This window comes from Lucilia sericata, unplaced genomic scaffold (genome assembly GCF_015586225.1).
Source record: "Lucilia sericata isolate MDLA Ls3-8-SP2 unplaced genomic scaffold, ASM1558622v1 Contig002108F_arrow, whole genome shotgun sequence".
NCBI classification, from domain to species: domain Eukaryota; kingdom Metazoa; phylum Arthropoda; class Insecta; order Diptera; family Calliphoridae; genus Lucilia; species Lucilia sericata.
The window spans coordinates 16,395-35,808 of record NW_023995958.1 but is presented as its reverse complement, the minus strand read 5'-3'; the positions used below and the strand labels follow the sequence as shown (position 1 = coordinate 35,808).

General features: G+C 29.0%; 1 protein-coding gene across 5 annotated transcripts in view; it reads right to left on the bottom strand.

Moving 5' to 3' along the window:
• Nucleotides 1-19,414, bottom strand: part of LOC119613402 — a 52,412-nt gene that overhangs the window by 19,313 nt on the left and 13,685 nt on the right. For all 5 annotated transcript variants that reach the window (XM_037969435.1, XM_037969434.1, XM_037969433.1 and 2 more), the window contains exons 3-7: nt 15,162-15,959; nt 5,084-5,194; nt 4,696-4,882; nt 4,224-4,592; nt 1,202-1,330 (exon numbers count right to left, since the gene is read on the bottom strand). In XM_037969435.1, the coding sequence (XP_037825363.1) occupies nt 1,202-1,330; nt 4,224-4,592; nt 4,696-4,882; nt 5,084-5,194; nt 15,162-15,232 (867 nt within the window). In that variant the 5' untranslated portion in view covers nt 15,233-15,959. The remainder of the gene's footprint in view (nt 1-1,201; nt 1,331-4,223; nt 4,593-4,695; nt 4,883-5,083; nt 5,195-15,161; nt 15,960-19,414) is intronic.

Here is a 19,414-nt window from a genome sequence, read left to right as displayed (position 1 = left end):
TAGTATGGACTACAGAGTAGTCTATAGTCTGGACTATGAAGTAGTCTATAGTATGGACTATAGAGTAGTCTATAGTATGGACTATAGAGTAGTCTATAGTCTAGACTATAGAGTAGTCTATAGTATGGACTATTGAGTAGTCTATAGTCTGGACTATTGAGTAGTCTATAGTCTGGACTATAGAATAGTCTATAGTCTGGACTATAGAGTAGTCTATAGTCTGGACTATAGAGTAGTCTATAGTCTGGACTATGGAGTACTCTATAGTCTGGACGTATATAGTCTGGAGTTTAGTCTTGTCTATAGTCTAAGCTATAGTTTCAGCTATAGTCTTGACGTCAGAGCCGTCTTTAATCTTGGATTATAGTTTCGTCAAAATTTTGTATGCAATTTTATATCTTTAGTCAAGGTAAACCTACAAGGTTTTTATAAGTTCATTCAAACGTCGAACATGCGATCTTTACCCACGAAAAAAAGTTAAAATAATTGGATTTTTAAATGTTTAACAAACATTTCATAACACTCATCATACCGCAGACAGACAGACAAGCAAGCAACCAGCCAATAATAACCTAACAGAGGAAAGTAAAATGATTTTTTTAAATTAATTCAACTAAGTACTTTAAAAAATTATATAATATTTAAATTAAAATCGTGCATGGCTTATAAAGAAAGTGTTTCTTTCTGGCTTTGCTTAGCTTTCTTACAAACATTTAATTTAATTTCACATTTGTCATAATAATTAGTTTTGCCTCCACACTGTATAGTTTTATTAGTAGTTTAAGGGGTTTTTAGCCAAAAAAGGTTTAAGTGCTTAAAAGTGTAACTTTAAAACCATAAGAGGTATGTAAACATTGTACAAATCTTAGACTAAATAAGAGTTAATATAACATTTTTTGTTTAATATTCATTAAATATGATTTTTAAATTACATCTTTATTATTATTACGCTTTGGATTTTATGAAACTCATAAAATTAGCTAAAAATAGGATTTTTTGGTTTAATTTAAGTTCATTAAATATTTATGTATACAATGTATTTGCAACTTTTAAAGATCTTAATACTTTTTTTGCGGTAAAGAAATATTTTAGTTTCATTTCAATTTCTTTATCTATATGTTTTTACTTTGCGGTTTAGTTTGCAAATTGTTTGTTTATTTTTCTATAATTAAGGTATTTTTTTATTTTTTGTAATATTTACCTGTAACGCTGTAAATAGCGGAAAATATAAATCGTAATCATTTTTGCCATTGTGATCTGGCATATCGGGTAACATTTGACGTCCCAATAAAGCGGCAATGAAATATGTATATAAAACTAATGTTACAACCTGTAAAGAAAATTTTTGTAAATAGAAGAAAACAAATAGATCAATAACAAATTGTGAAATATTATTAAAAGTATAAAATTATATAAAAATAGTAAATATATTTTAATTTATTATTATCGTCCCGTCATGTCTTTAATCTGAGCTATAGCATCGTCTATAGCCTGAACTATCGTTTTGACAATAGTTTGTACTATAATTTTATCTATAACTAGGGCAATAGTTTCGTCTATATAGTCTGGATTATAGTCTTGTGTATAGGCTGGGCCATAGTGTCATGTACAGTGAGAACTATAGTCTGGTGTGTCTTCTATAGTCTGGACTATATTCTCATCTGTAGTCTGGTCTATAGTTTCATTTGTAGTCTGGTGTATAATCTGGCCGAAATAGTCGTCTATAGTTTGAACTATAGTATGGTGTATAATTTGGGTGATAGTGCCTCCCAAAGTTTGATCTATAATCTAGACTACAGTGCCATCTGTAGTCTGGTAAATAATCTGGGCAATAGTGTCGTTATAGTCTAGACTACAGTCTCATCTGTAGTTTGGGCTTTAGTATCGTCTATAGTTTAGTCTAGTCTATAATCTGAGATATATTCTTGTCTATTGTATCGCTTATAATCAAATCTATAGTCGTGTCTATAGTCTAGTCCATAGTCAGGACTGTAGATCTGTTTATAGTCTGCACTATATACTCGTCTTTAATCAGAATTATAGTCTGGCGTGTCTATAGTCTAGTCCATAGTCAGGACTGTAGATCTGTTTATAGTCTGCACTATATACTCGTCTTTAATCAGAATTATAGTCTGGCGTATAGTTTGTAATCTGGCCAATATCTATTGTCTGATCTATAATCTGCTCAATAGTGTCGTCTATAGTCTGGTCTTCGATCTGAGCTATAGATTCGTCTATATTCAGGACCATAGTCTCGTTTATTGTCAGGACTCTAGTCTCGTCTGGAGTTTGGCCAATAGTCCCGTTTAAAGCCTGGACTATAGTCTCTTCTATAGTCTGGTGTATTGTCTAGGCTATAGAACAATAGTCTCGTCTATAGTTTAGTCTAGTCTATAATCTGAGATATATTCTTGTCTATAGTATCGCTTATAATCTAATCTATAGTCATATCTATAGTCTAGTCCATAGTCAGGACTATAGATCTGTTTATAGTTTGCACTATATACTCGTCTTTAGTCAGAATTATAGTCTGGCGTATAGTTTGTAATCTGGGTAATAGTCACATCTATTGTCTGATCTATAATCTGCTCTATAGTGTCGTCTATAGTCTGTCTTCGATCTGAGCTATAGTCTCGTCTATATTCAGAACTATAGTCTCGTTTATTGTCAGGACTCTAGTCTCGTTTATAGTCGTGACTATAGACTCGCCTGGAGTTTGGCCAATAGTCCCGTTTATTGCCTCGACTATAGTCTCTTCTATAGTCTGGTGTATTGGCTAGGCTATAGAGCAATAGTCTCGTCTATAGTTTAGTCTAGTCTATAATCTGAGATATATTCTTGTCTATAGTGTCGCTTATAATCTAATCTATAGTCGTGTCTATAGTCTAGTCTATAGTCAGGACTATAGATCTGTTTATAGTTTGTACTATATACTCGTCTTTAGTCAGAATTATAGTCTGGCGTAGAGTTTGTAATCTATTCTGAACTTTTGTCTAGTCTATAGTATCACAATGTCATCTGAACTAGATATTCGTCAATAGTCAAGACTATAGTCTCGTCTATAGTCCGGATTATAGTCTGATCTATAATCTCGCATATAGTCTGGTCTATAATCTTTTATAGTCTGCACTATAGGTCGTCTATGTTTTGGACTTTTGTCTCGACTATGGTCTGGATTAGATTTTCGCCAATAGTCTGGACTACAGTCTGGTTTATAGTATAGATATAGACTGATCTATAATCTCGCATGTAGTCTGGTCTATAGTATCATCCATAGGACTATAGTTCCATTTATAGTCTGTGCTCTAGTCTGTAGTTGGGAATGTAGTCTCGTCTACAGTCTGGTTAATAGTCTATATTATAGACTATAGTCTGAATTATAATCTCATTTATTGCCTGGTCTATAACCTCGTCTATAGTCTCGCCTATAGTCTGTTCTATAATCTATGATATGGTCTCAGCCTTAGGACTGAAGTTTTATTTATAGTCTCGTTTCTAGAAGGGAATGAAGTCTGGTCTATTGTCTGTACTATAGTCTCGTCTATAATGGATAGTTGGGACTGTAATTCCGTTATACTCTGGTTTTTAACCTATAGTCTGGGTTGAAAACTTGGGACAAATTACAGCGAGTATAATTGATGGTAATTTTTTTAAGATAATACCACTCGATATTGTAGAATAAATCTCAAACATTTCAACTTAATTTCAATGTCGTAATGTGATTTCGACGTTTCTCTACGAAAGGTAATTCAATTATATATGTGGTAATTCGGCCCCAAAACTCCCCTGTCGTTGGTGTGAAAAGTGACTAATTTTGATTTATGGAAAATTTATGAACTGATTGCACTACAATTTTATATTTAAATTGTAAAAAAATAATTTTTGTGGCCTTTGTTTTCTTAAGAAATTTCATGATTTTAGGAAATAATTTATAGTGGGACAAATTTTAAAAAGTGCTTATTTTTATGATAAATATGAGTCATTGAACTAGAAAAATATTTTTTTTTAGAAAATTAGCACGTTTTAGATAAATATAAAGGGAAAAACAAACAATTTCAAATAATGTAAATTCCCAAATGAACAATACTGTAATGTTAGAAAAAACAAACTTCTCCATTTTTATGAAAAAAATAAAGTTTTGACTAAAAATTTGATTTTTTCAAAGTGTCAAACCATCAAATATCAATTACAAACCTATTTTAAGATAATAATCAATCACTCACCTGCGTATAAACTAATGGCACACACACAGTATCATAACCGATTAAACCACCCAAACGACGTCTTATATCTGATAATTCCATCAATATCGTTTGCACTATATGATCGGACATTATGAGACCATCTTTGCGAGCACGATTTATAATATTTGTAGCCCAAACCAGGGGCATCCAATACTTAGACATGGGACTTTTAGCATTTAAATGCTCAAAGATTTTCATTTCAGACTCGTGCATGAGACCAGCATCCACGAGATGTTGGGTGGTGGGAAAACGACGTTTAACACGCAACGAAATACGTTGCAAAGTGATCACATAGGCCAAGACCATGTAACGCATTATGTTGCGACGCATAAGGCGGCCGGTTTCGTTCTAGAGGGGAAGAAATGGAAATCAAATATTTTTGATTGGTTCATGAAAAAGTCTTTAGAAATGATAAACTATTGAGGAAATTCAAATCCATTAAAATACTTACATTTACACCACCATTTGAATTTGGTATTGCAGCACTTATAAATAGGGCCAACGTATCGGGCCAGGGCAATAATCTGTATTGCTCCCACCAACGTTTCACTACCAGACTTACATAGAAACCCAGCACAAATGACATGGGTATACTTTCGCCCTGTTGACCAAAATATGATCGTAACTTATTAAATATTCTGAAATATAAAGAAAACATTATAAAAATAATGAGAAATCTTTACAAAACTTTTTATGGATGTAATAAAATTTTAAAATGTTTTATTTTTTTGAATGAATAATTTTATCCTTTAATTGCCAATTTTAATGATCGTTTTTTAAAGTATCTATTTGTTAATAAAATATACAATTTTTATTTGTTTTTAAAATTTGCAACTTACTTTTGTTGTTGTTCGGTTAAAGCAAATCTATATACAAAATTAATAGTATAATATAAACATAAATACGCCACTAATTCACGCCATACTAATTTATAAACACTTCCACGCCACCTGAAAAATAACAGATAAAATAAATAAAATATTAATTAGAATGATACTTAAATCGTAAAAATTTTTAAATTGAAATAATCAATAAAAATTTTTAAAAATATATAAATTTTGGCAATAAAATTCAATAATGTTGAAACTTTATAAAAATATGAGTAGTTAAACGAGTTATCAAAACTTAGCCTGCAAACTATTCAATAGTGGGTGAAGAGTACTCGATATCAACAAGTGTGAGTTCGATACTGTTAGGTATATAATTTGTGTGTGAAATTATACTATTTTCCTTTTAGAAGGGTTAGTCGTTCCAGAGGTCGTGGGTTCGATTTCCATTTTGAAAAAAGAGCACATAACAGGGTAACTAACTAACTAACTACTAACTACTAACTAACTAACTACTAACTACTAACTAACTAACTAACTAACTAACTAACTAACTAACTAACTAACTAACTAACTAACTAACTAACTAACTAACTAACTAACTAACTAACTAACTAACTAACTAACTACTAACTAACTAACTAACTAACTAACTAACTAACTAACTACTAACTAACTAACTACTAACTAACTAACTAACTACACTAACTAACTAACTAACTAACTACTAACTAACTAACTAACTAACTAACTAACTAACTAACTAACTAACTAACTAACTACTAACTACTAACTAACTAACTAACTAACTAACAACATAACTAACTAACTAACTACTAACTAACTAACTAACTAACTAACTAACTAACTAACTACTAACTACTAACTAACTAACTACTAACTACTAACTAACTAATAACTAACTAACTACGAAACGAACGAACGAACGAACGAACGAACGAACGAACGAAGAACGAACGAACGAACGAAACGAACGAAAAACGAACGAACGAACGAACGAAGAACGAACGAACGAACGAACGAAAACGAACGAACGAACGAACGAACGAACGAAACGAACGAACGAACGAACGAACGAACGAACGAACGAACGAACGAACGAACGAACGAACGAACGAACGAACGAAACGAACGAACGAACGAACGAACGAACGAACGAACGAAACGAACGAACGAACGAAACGAACGAACGAACGAACGAACGAACGAACGAACGAACGAACGAACGAACGAACGAAACGAAACGAACGAACGAACGAACGAAGAACGAACGAACGAACGAACGAACGAACGAACGACGAACGAACAACGAACTAACGAACGAACTAAACTAACGAACGAACTAACGAACTAACAAACGAACTAACAACTAAAACTAACTAACTAACTAACAAAACTAACTAACTAACTAACTAACTAAAGAACTAACTAACTTAACCTAACTAACTAACTAACTAACTAATAATCATTATCGTCTATAGTTGCGACTATTGCCTCGTCTATATTCTGCACAATTTCGTTCTATAGTTTCGACATAGTGCCGTCTAGTTTCAGGACTACAGTCTTGTCTATATTCTGCACTATAGTCTCGTCTATAGTTTGGACTATATTTCATCTAGTTTCTGGATAGTAGTCTCGTCTAAAGGCTGGACTATAGTGTTGTCTATAGGCTAGACTGTAGTCTTGTCTTTAGGCTGGACTGTAGTCTTGTCTATAGGCTGGATTATAGTCTCACCCATAGGCTAGGACTATAGTCTCGTCTATAGGATGATTATATTCCCATTCATAGTCTGTACTATAGTTGGACTGTAACTAAGTAACTAACTATAAGAAAAACACTCTCATTACCATATAAAGTCATTGCTTTCAAACCGTGTGTGTGTATGGAAGCAAGTAACACCACGCTCGCTTACAAAGAAGGGGTTAAATAAGTACTTACAACGTATGCTTAGCTAATTAGAAGTAAAAATCAATAGTTCGCATACAAAAATAGTTTTTTTTAATTTTTTAAGGAATAAATTCGAAAATGTCGAGCACAAACAAGTTAGTACTTACATACATACATATATAATTATTTGTAAGTCATTTTTACACTTGTGCTAAGTAATACAGACGCTATGTAGTAGTCATTGAATAGTAAGTTGTTTGATAAGCCCATCTCCTTACCATATTCTTGCTGGGTAGATAACAAAACTACTAACTTCAATCCTAATTAGCAAGCTATCGTTATAAGTACTTATTTGTAAGCAAGCGTGGTAAATAGTTTTAGAATTTTAATTCTTTACATGGTAATGAAAGTTTTTGTTGGGTTATTTTGAGTATTCAAAATGAAAAGTACCGATTAATATCATTATTACGCTCTCAGCAGTAATATATTCGTACTGGGTAAAGTGTATTTAACTGATGCTTTAAATATCTTTATATAAAATTTCTCATTAAATTTGCCAAATCTTAGTTATTATATTAACTTACTTTAATATATATATTTTTCGTTATTATTTTAATTATAATTATTAAAAATTACTTTATTTCTAGTATTTTTTAGTCTTTTTCTGTGTAATTTATTCTTTTAATTATTTAATTATTTAAAACATTTTACTTTTTATTAAAAGTGAGTCATTTTTTTCCAGCATTGTTTTCCTTTAACTATAGTTAAACAATTATTTATTTATTTGCAAACAAAAATGGAATATGTATATAGCAGTTCATTCAAAATATGGGTTTCTATAGAAAACTTTTATTTTAATCTTATTTATTAATAATTATTTAAATCAATTTAAACTGGTTTAGTTATTAATATGAATTGAAAGTTTGATTATATTAGAAGTGTTTATATGAACTAATCTGAAAATTGATTTAGTTAATAATAAGTCCAGTTGGAAATTTCAGTTTTTTTCCAAAGTAAACAAAGCTTTCATATATGATGAAAAGCTTTTCTAAATTGTTGCTCCAGAAAGCAATAAGTTTTATGACAATTACTAAATAATTGTTCACTAATATTGCATGTGTATTACAGACGGCTAGACGGCTGAACAAATTTGCTTGATATTTGCAATTTCAAGTAGGCGAGGTGCCACGCCCACATACAAAATAAGTAATAAAAGTCGCATATCTGAGAAACTTCAACAATTATAGTCCTCAAATTTTGTATGAACAACTTTGACATCCATATGAACACATGTTGACAAAATGGGCAACCTAGCTACAGTGTAGCTATAGGGGGCGTGGCACCTTCCATAGAAATTAAATGCTAAAACTCGTTTATCTTGGAAACTATGGGAGTTAGAATTTTAAAATTTTGCACGAAGACCTTTAACATTTATGTGAGTATTTATGAGGAAAATGGGCGGACTTTCATAAGGGTGGCTTGGCACCTCCCATATGAATTAAATACAAAAATTCGTATATCTGAGAAACTATTAGAGCTAAAATTCGAATATCCTGTGAACATTTGGGTAATAAATTAGAGGACTTCCAATAGGGGGCTTGGCAGCTCCCTATTAATTAAATACTAAAATTTATATACATATATTGGAAACTGTTAGAGCTAGAATCTTCAAAATTTGTGGGCTTCTTATTTATATAGATTTTAGGGTAGCAAAGCACACTGGGTATAGATAGTTTTATTATATAAATTAACTTAAAGGACATATTTTTATTTTCAATAAAAATCGATTTTTAATAAAAAATCTGATTTTCTAAGAAATCTGAAGAATTAAACTTCTTACCATAGATACGATTTTTTCAGTTTATATCCAAAAGGCATATATCTCCTAAGCTATCTAAGTAAGCTAGTTCAAGTTGAATCCAAAAACCACATTTATTGCTAGTGCTGCCCATAGAGAATACCGAACAACGGTTCAGTTCCCATAAATATCGATTGAGCGCCCTTACTGGCCTAGCATTCGGTCTGTTCATTAAGACCTCGGAGACCTTTATTAATTCGGAAATGTGAATCTGTCTATTATTAACACCCGATCTGCTTTCATGTACTAATATGGCGCCCAACTACACGATATCACAAATCTTCTTATTCGTTTAATCTTACGCCTCAATTTTTAGGGCAATTTTATAACAAGATATCTGGAGTATATCTTGTTATAAAATTGCCCTAATTGAGACGTAATAACTACGCCATATAAAGTTATATTTATAAAATTTGTTACAACATCTGACAGTCCATTCTGTCGGTTTTAAAATAATGATTTAACTTATTATTCAATAAAGGTAAAATGTAGTTAAAATTCATGTTCAAGTTTTGGGTTATAATATCTCGAAGAATAAAGAAGATATAGCAAAGGTTAAACCTTTATTTTAAAGTCGACAGATTGGACTTTTAGATGTTATAACAAGATAAGACAGGCTAAGACACGTTATAAGGAAAATGTGATTTGATCTGATTGAAAATGTATATTATCCAGATTAGTTTGAAATGGTGTAAGAGGAAAGTTTTGGTACTTTTTCCTCGTTCAAATGGTACTTTTTTGATTTTCTGAATTATTTAACCTAGAAACATATAATCAGACATCCTAGTGGAATGAATATCTATAAGAGTTCTACAATTGGTACTTTTTGAAACTTTTGCGATATACAATAATAGATTTCTACTACCCCGATTGTGATTAGGGAGATATTTACTCTCTCTCTCTCTCTCTTTTTTTCCCAGCAAAATTTTAACAAAATAATACCACCCAACTATTTAAACAATTTTCAATATTTGACACATAATTTTCAAACAGTTACCACTTTATTAGCATCTTTTTTTTTTCAAAATATTACAATTTATTGTTAAACATGCACTTTTATTTCTCAAACTAACGCCAGTAAATCTTAATAGAAACAAATAAATTATAAATTACAAGCAAAAAAAAAAACAAAAACTATTATAATTATGTTTGTACAAATGTTCAAGCATTGTTTTCAATTAATTGCCTGGCATTTGTTTTGTTTGTATTAAGAAAAAAAACTTGTGTTTTTCTTTAAAATAAATTAGAAAAATATAAAAATCAGACATTTAACTATGTCTAGAAAATATTTTCTTCTAACAAAGGAACGTGATTAAATGCTGATTTAAAATATTCAAAAAAAAAAAAAAAACAGTTTTTTAAAGTTTAATTTATAAATAGGTTTTAACACTTTAAATTTATCCATATTTAAAGAAATTTATAATATTTTACAAATTGTATTTTTATATAAAATATTTTATACATATTTAAATGAACACAGCAGGAGTTCAAATCACAAGATAAATGTAAATAATTTAACAGAAAATAACAATAAATTAATAGTGATCTTTTTTTTATAATTAAATAACAATTAAATAAGATTTATTTAAAAAAGACGTAATTTGGGAAATTTAAAGCAAAAAAAAGTTTAAATTGTTTAGCTTACAACACTACTGGTTACTTGGTAATGCAAGAGGTAGTGAGTACGTGTTACTAATAACAAACTTATTTATGTTATTTTTATTTGATTAAATTCAAGCTTGAGTTCGACTTCCACTTGGGCAAATTTTTCCCAAATTGTAATGATATTTTTTAATTATAAGAATATAAAACATTTTCGGGTCCACTATGGTTCCTTATAAGCAATATTCTATCTATTTTTTTACTTATTTATTTTAATAATTTGTTTTAATAAAAATTTTTACACGTATTTTTTTTTTTTGTAGTTATTTATAGTAAAGCATCTTTATCCACTTGACACTATTTACACATTTATATGTCCAATATGTCTAATAACTGACATATCAAAAACCTCAACGAGTGTCATCTGGATAAAAATGTTTGTGATAATATTCATTCATTCATACATGCAAGACGCGTCTAATTGTTTAAATTTAATTTGTTAGTTTTAGTAATAAATCTTTGGAAAATATCAAATTGTTAAGCACGATTGTTAAATATAATGTTTGAAGTTGTTTTAACAGATCAAGAGAGAGAGCGAGAGAGAGTGCGATATGTTTTCGATATCCTTGGCATGTTTTGGAATAATTAATAGAATTTTTATATCTCAAATCGGTACAAGTTCATGAAGATTAGATTGCAATGATTATGGTGCATGGTAACTAATAGGGTTCTATAAATCGACTTTCGAATAATCGAACAATCGACTTTTTGTCGAAAAAAGTCGAAAAGTCGAAGTCGACTATTTTGTTCCAAAAAAGTCGATATCTCGACTATCGCCTGTGAAAAAAGTCGAAAAGTCTACTTTGTTAATAAAAGTCAAAAAGTCGGAAAAAGTCGAAATAAGTCGGAAAAAGTCGAAAAAGTCTACAAAAGTCGGAAAAAGTCGAAAACTCGAAAATTGTAGAAAAAAATAATCGAAAATTTTAAAAAAGTGGAAAAAAAAGTCAAAAACTCGAAAATAGTCGGAAAAACTCGAAAAAAGTCAAAAAATAGTCGAAACAAGTCGAAAGAAGACGAAAATAGTCAAAAAGTCGAAAAGTCGGATAAAGTCGAAAGTCTAAAAGTCGACTTTTAATTAAATGAAAAAGTCGAAAAGTCCAAAAATCGACTTTTCATAAAAAGCAAAAAGTCGAAAAGTCGACTTTAAACTAAATGAAAAAAGTCGAAAAGTCTACTTTTCGTCCCAACTATAGAACCCTAGTAACTAAATGTTACATTAATCACTTTGTGATTACCTAGTCCTAAGCCTCTTGGAAATATGAACTGTTTAAATGGAAAAATTTTAACTGGATTTTACTTGAGATCTGATACAGAATGTTTTTTTCTAAGTAGCAGATCGGCTTTATATAAAGCATTGAATCTAGAACCAGCTATGAATGCTACAGTTATCGGCCTTGAATTGTCTCTGTGATCATTTCTGGTCTTTGAAAAAGATAAATTCCTCAAGGGAAACATTTCAAAACATAATTCACCCATATGTGCCGAAGATAGGTCGGTCCTCCGACTGGGATACAATTAAAAAAAGGAAAGCAATCTGATCTTCCCACATTTTTTGGAGGTATTTCATTTTCTTTTTTTGTATAAAGATATAGCAGGCCAACAAATTTTTTACTAAGAGACCAAAGAAAAGTCTCGAAAATTATTCGAAAAATGGCGTAAAAGCTAATTTAAGCTCTTAAACAAGTTAAATGTGATATTATTGTTTAAATACTAAAAAGCTTTTTACATTTAAGAAATACTTCCAAAGAAAAATTCAAAACTGTGCTGCTAGAAACTGTAAATTAAAAGCTTTTCAACTAATAACGCAGCAGTTTCTTAAAGCTTGAGTTTATATTAATTAAAGCTTTATCTGAAGAATATAATATTGCTTTTAAAAAAGCTAAATGTTTTAATGCTTTAATTAAAATTGAAAAATTCTGAAAAATGATTTATAAGCTTTTTCATTATGACGACTAATAATTCAAAAGTTTTTTAATTACTAAAGAATTAGCTCAAGCTGTCTCATTTTATATAAAAAAAAAATGCAAAAGCTTTCCATTATACTAGACTAATACATGATTTTGCAATGAAAGCTTAAGGCTGCATTATTTCGGAAAATGCACCAAAAAAAGTAAAGCTGGGAGCTTTAAAGCTTTAGTTGAAAAAAAAATTATTCTTGCTTTAAAGGTTTACTACTTTTAAGGATTGTACTTTTAAGCCTTCGCATTTCGAAGCTGTTTCAATAAAACTTAACTTAATATTAAAGGCAAGAGACTGGTCTTTTAATGCTTCAAAGCTTATAGAAGCCATTAAAATACTAATATTTCAGAGAAAGTTTTAATCTGAAATCATTTCACATTAAGAAACGCTTTTCCTGTAAATATATTTTCCTTTTGACATCTTATGAGACAAAAGTTTTTTCTAAACTTTGAAATTTGATAATAATAAAGCTTAAACTAATATTGAAGAAATATTAAAAGCTTTACTGCTAGAATGTCAATAATGTAAAAATTTTTCAATGAAAGCTTTGAAAATTGAAACTATTTTAGCTTTAGTTAAAGCTTTTCATTATGACGACTAATAAAATATAGCTTTTGTCCCGAAATACTGCAGAATTTTATTCTGAAGAATGAGTAAAAGCTTTAATTCTTGAAAAGTTAAAGATTCTCCTTTAAAAACTATTTATACAAAGCTTTTGTCCCAAACTACTGCAGAATTTTATTCTGAAGAAAGAGTAAAAGCTTCAATGCTTGAAAAGGTAATTGAAAAGATTTAAAGCTTTTCATTTAGAAAAGTAAGAAATCTTTAAGCTGAAATTATTCCAAAAAGCTTCTTCTAAAAAAGCTTTTATATTTCAAAGGTCTTTATAAAAATCTTTTGCACCATAACTGCAGAATTTTATTCTGAAAAATGAGTAAAAGCTTTAATGCTTTGAAGGGTAATTGAAAAGATTTAAAGATTTCCATTTAGAAAAGTAAGAAATTATTTTAACTTTGTATAAAGCTTCTCTTGAAAAAGCTTTTTATAAAAATATTTTGCCCCAAAATACTGTAGATTTTTATTCTGAAGAATGAGTATAACTTAACAGATTGAAACGGTTATTGAAAAGCTTTAAAGCTTTGTATGTAGAAAAGAAAGTAATCTTTAAGCTTTATAAAAACCTTTTGCAATAAAATACTGCAGAATTTTATTCAGAAGAATGAGTAAAAGCTTTAAAAAAAAGCTTTTAAAAGCTTTAATGCTTGAAAAGATAATAAAGCTTTCCATTTTGAAAATAATGAAATTATTTCAACTTTATATAAAGCTTTTTTTAGAAATAAAAGTAATCTTTAAGGTGAAATTTATTTCAACTTTATATAAATTATCTCCTGAAAAAGCTTGAGTTTTATTTTAAAGAATTAGTAAAAGCTTTCCTGCTTGAAAAGCTTTCCATCTAGACAAGAAAATAGTTTTTAAGCTGAAATTATTTCAAGTTTATATGAAGCCTCTCCTGCAAAGCATTGATATTTCAAAGCTTTTTTACCCAAAATACTGCAGAATTTTATTATGAAGAATGAGTAAAAGCTTGAATGCTTGAAACTGTTATTGAAAAGCTTTAAAGCTTTGTATTTAGAAAAGAAAGTAATCTTTAAGCTTTATAAAAACCGTTTGCAATAAAATACTGCAGAATTTTATTCTGAAGAATGAGTAAAAGCTTTAATGCTTGAAAAGATAATAAAGCTTTCCATTTTGAAAATAATGAAATTATTTCAACTTTATATAAAGCTTTTCTTGAAAAAGCTTTTGGTCTAAAATACTGGAGAATTATTTTTGCGAAGAAGGAGTAAAAGCTTTAAAGCTTGAAAAGGTAATTGAAATTAAATTGAAAGCTTTTAGAAAAGAATGAAATCTTTAAGCTCTATATAAAGCTTCTCCAGAAAAAGCTTTTTGTAAAAAGCTATTGCCCCAAAGTACTGCAGAATTTTATTCTGAAATAGCTTTAATGTTTGAAAAGGTAATTGAAAAGATTTAAAGCTTTCCATTTAGTAAAGAAATCTTAAAGCTGAAATTATTTTAACTTTATATAAAGCTTTTTATGAAAAAACATTTTTTTATAAAAAGCTTTTAAACCTAAACCTCTGATATTTACTTAAGAAAATTTGTTTTTTCTTCAAATTCATTCATACTTTTAGCATTAATTCATAGAAAACGATGATGATGATGCTATTGATTATCACGTCATATATATTTTTTTCGTTGTGCAAACTGATGCAACAATTTGTTGTAAATCTCATAAAACAATTGCCACTTAAAACAACGTTATTTATTTATCTAAATAAATAAATAACAATAAATTTGCAATTATAATTTGAAATGGCAAAAATAGAAAATAGTTGTAATTGTTATTTTTTCGAAAATAGTAAAAATAAATAAAAAAAAATATGTGTAAATGTTTTTTAAAGTTTAATTGTATGTTGATTATTTTTTTATTTATTTCTAATTGTTTTTATTAAATAAATAACGTTTGTTTTTGTTGCTGATGCTCAAATGATGAAATGTTATTGTTTAAAAATAAATTCTATAATTTTAAAAAGATTTTTAATAAAAGATAATTAACACACAAAAAACAGGTGAAGGGAATTTTTTTTTTTTTTAATTTTAATTTATAAAACAGATAAATATTTAAAAAAAAAGCTACTTACTTCCATAATATCTTCCAAAAACAGCCAAAACTACTGCCATTGGGCACTTCACCAGCATAGGAAACTGTCATGATGTTTGTGTTGTTATTGTTGTGGTACCACTTTTAACTGTCACTGTTATTGTTAACTTAAAGTAGTAGTGGTAGGCACCCACCATCAAACTCCAACAAACATTAAATAAAATTTCTTTGTTTTTTTATAGAAATTATAAAATTTATTGTTGTTAGACATTAAAATGAACCAATTTGTAAGTTAAATTGTTGAAAAATAAAGAAAGACACGTGCCTTTAAAACAGGCCATTAAATAAATTCAAACTTTAGGGGGGGAGGGTGTTGGTGTTGGTGTTTCACTACCTCTTGTTATGCCATTTTTTACTTTTGAAAATTTGTAATTTTGAACTTCATATAATATTATTTTTTCTCTCTTTAAAAATATTTATTTATTTATTTGTTTTATTAATTCCCTGTTTTACTTTTTCACTCTAATACTTATTTATTTATATATTTAATTTGTTTTTGTTTGTTTCTGAAACCAAAATTCCAACACGTTGTTATTACACGGGAGTTTTTAAAAAAATATTCATGATTATTGTTATTGTTAATTTTTACAACAAAACATTTTTTTTTAAATTAAGTTTCTTTGGCTAGTTGTTGTTTTCAGATGTATTATTGTAAGTATTGCAATTTTTTTTATTAAAAAGAGGGTTTTTATTCCATTGGTGTTTGTGGGTTTTTTTGCTGAATTTGGTGAATGGCTTTTGACTGGTACCAATTTGCTAACGTCGTTGCTTTTTTTAACTGAAATTATATAGAAAAAAAACATAATAATTAATAAACAATTAAAACTTTAGTTTTTTTCCTTTATTATGTAGTTATTAACAATAAAAATAGAATTCCTAAGAAAATATTCAATTCATTCATAAAAATTTCTAAATTACTTTTTTTATAAATAACATACTAATTTACAGCTATAAATTGTTTTAATTTTATATTTATTTTTTATAATCTTATTGTTTATTAACAAATACTGCGATTTTAGCATGAACGTGGTACCTTAAGGTCTAGCCCACCGCCATGAAAAACAAAAGTTTCTTTCGCACAACTGAGATGGGGATGGACCATTAAGCTCAAGGCCACGGCATATAGACTCGGCTAGACCATAGACTAGACTATAGACTAGACTATAGACTAGACTATAGACTAGACTATAGACTAGACTATAGACTAGACTATAGACTAGACTAGACTATAGACTAGACTATAGACTAGACTATAGACTAGACTATAGACTAGACTATAGACTAGACTATAGACTAGACTATAGACTAGACTATAGACTAGACTATAGACTAGACTATAGACTAGACTATAGACTAGACTATAGACTAGACTATAGACTAGACTATAGACTAGACTATAGACTAGACTATAGACTAGACTATAGACTATAGACTAGACTGTATACTAGCCTATAGACTAGACTATAGGCTAGACTGTAGACTAGCCTATAGACTAGACTATAGACTAGTCTATAGACTACTGTAGACTTGCTTATAGACTAGACTATAGACTAGACTATAGACTAGACTATAGACTGGACTATAGACTAGACTGTATACTAGACTATAGACTAGACTATAGACTAGACTATAGACTAGACTATAGACTGGACTATAGACTAGACTGTAGACTAGACTAGACTATAGACTAGACCAGACTATAAACTAGACTATTGACTAGACTATAGACTAGATTATAGACTAGACTATAGACTAGACTATAGACTAGACTATAGACTAGACTATAGACTAGACTATAGACTAGACTATAGACTAGACCATAGACTAGACTATAGACTAGACTATAGACTATAGACTATAGACTAGACTAGACTAGACTAGACGACTAGACTATAGACTAGACTATAGACTAGACTATAGACTAGACTATAGACTAGACTATAGACTAGACTATAGACTAGACTATAGACTAGACTATAGACTAGACTATAGACTGGACTATAGACTAGACTATAGACTAGACTATAGACTAGACTATAGACTAGACTATAGACTAGACTATAGACTAGACTATAGACTAGACTATAGACTAGACTATAGACTAGACTAGACTAGACTATAGACTAGACTATAGACTAGACTATAGACTAGACTATAGACTAGACTATAGACTAGACTATAAACTAGACTATAGACTAGACTATAGACTAGACTATAGACTAGACTATAGACTAGACTATAGACTAGACTATAGACTAGACTATAGACTAGACTATAGACTAGACTATAAACTAGACTATAGACTAGACTATAGACTAGTTCAAGTTCAGTTCTAGAGCAGTTCTAGTACAGTTGTAGTTTAGTTTTAGTTCAGTTCTAGTTTAGATCTAGCTCGGTTCTAGTTCATTTCTACAGTTTAATAATTCAATTTTAATGAAGTCACTGCTTACTAACTCTGCCTTACATATATCTTATGATCACTAGCTATCGATCATTATTTTGCTCTTTTGCTTTTGTAACTGCTACTGGAATCTCCACCTTAAAAAAATATTCTTTTAAGGCAGACAAAGAAAATTTATGAATCATTTATTAACGAAATAAAAAAATCTTAATAAATAACATCATTAACATTATGGTCTTAATATGACTAAAAGACTATCGTCTATCTTTTAGCCAACAATAAATAAATAGAGTCAAATGAAAGTAAAAATGTAAACATTTCGCAAATAAACCAAAAATAAATATACATAATACGTATAAACGGAAATGACAGTAGACGGTTAAAAAAAGTAACCAAAACAAAAAATAGCTCAAGTAAATATTATGACAATAAGCTTAGTAAATGATAACCCAGTTAAAAAAAAAAAAAACTTAGTTTTCAAATGAAAATTTACACTTCCCCTACAAACAAAAAAACAAACACAAACATTTTTATGGTGACATTAAATTTACACACGACGAAAATGAGTTAATTTTGTGTATTTTTGTAAAAAAAACACAATTTAATCATATAATTATTACAAAAATAAAAAAATAGTCATAAAAATTTCGTTAAGATCGTGATATTTATGAATAGAGTTTAAGGCAAAAAAAAAACACTTGTTTGTTATATTGAGATTACAAAACAAAAAAACAAAATAATTTAACTGGAAAAAAGCATCATCTTCTTCAAATGATTTAAATTTGTTTTTAATTTTAACTCGATTCTCCTCGCACACCTTAAAATTGTTGTTTTTTCGTTGGAATTACACATTATTTTTACCTTCAACTTCATGTTCAAAATTAATTTAAGTTTAAAAACCTCATTGATGTTATTCGAATAATTACTATATAACGAAATAAACATTTAATAAAACTACTTAATAGAAGGTTTTTATTTTTAATTAAAGGGATTAAAAATTATTTGCCATAAGTTTCAAAAACAAAAACTAGTTATTTGATTAATTTTTTAATTAGAAATATGTCTTTATTTGAATTTTATGCTAATGTTTTAGTTCCTTTTTTAAATAAAATTATACAAAAATATTTAAATTTATTTTGCCACAAATTTTTTCCCAAGAATTCACAAAATCTCTATAAATCATAGAACAATAAAAACTATCTTTATATTTAGTAAAATATTAATAGACTCTTTGATATGCTAAACTGTTATTTGAACTAATTTATTGATATTAATATAAAAAATTACGCACGTTTTGTTGGAACCTGCTTTTTGGTATTTGTTTTCAGAATTCTTTTCAATTTTCAATGAAAATTTTAATCGTTTACCAACAACTAGAAATGAACTAGAAGTGAACTATAACTGAATTAGAATTGAACTAGAACTGGACTAGAACTGAACTAGAACTTAACTAGAACTGAACTAGAACTGAACTAGAACTTAACTAGAACTGAACTAGAACTGAAACTAGAACTGAACTAGAACTGAACTGGAACTGAACTACAACTGAACTAGAACTGAACTAGAACTGAACTTGAACTGAACTAGAACTGAACTAGAACTGAACTAGAACTGAACTAGAACTGAACTAGAACTGAACTAGATAACTGAACTAGAACTGAACTAGAACTGAACTAGAACTGAACTAGAACTGAACTAGAACTGAACTAGAACTGAACTAGAACTGAACTAGAACTGAACTAGAACTGAACTAGAACTAACTGAACTGAACTAGAACTGAACTAGAACTGAACTAGAACTGACTAGAACTGAACTAGAACTGAACTAGAACT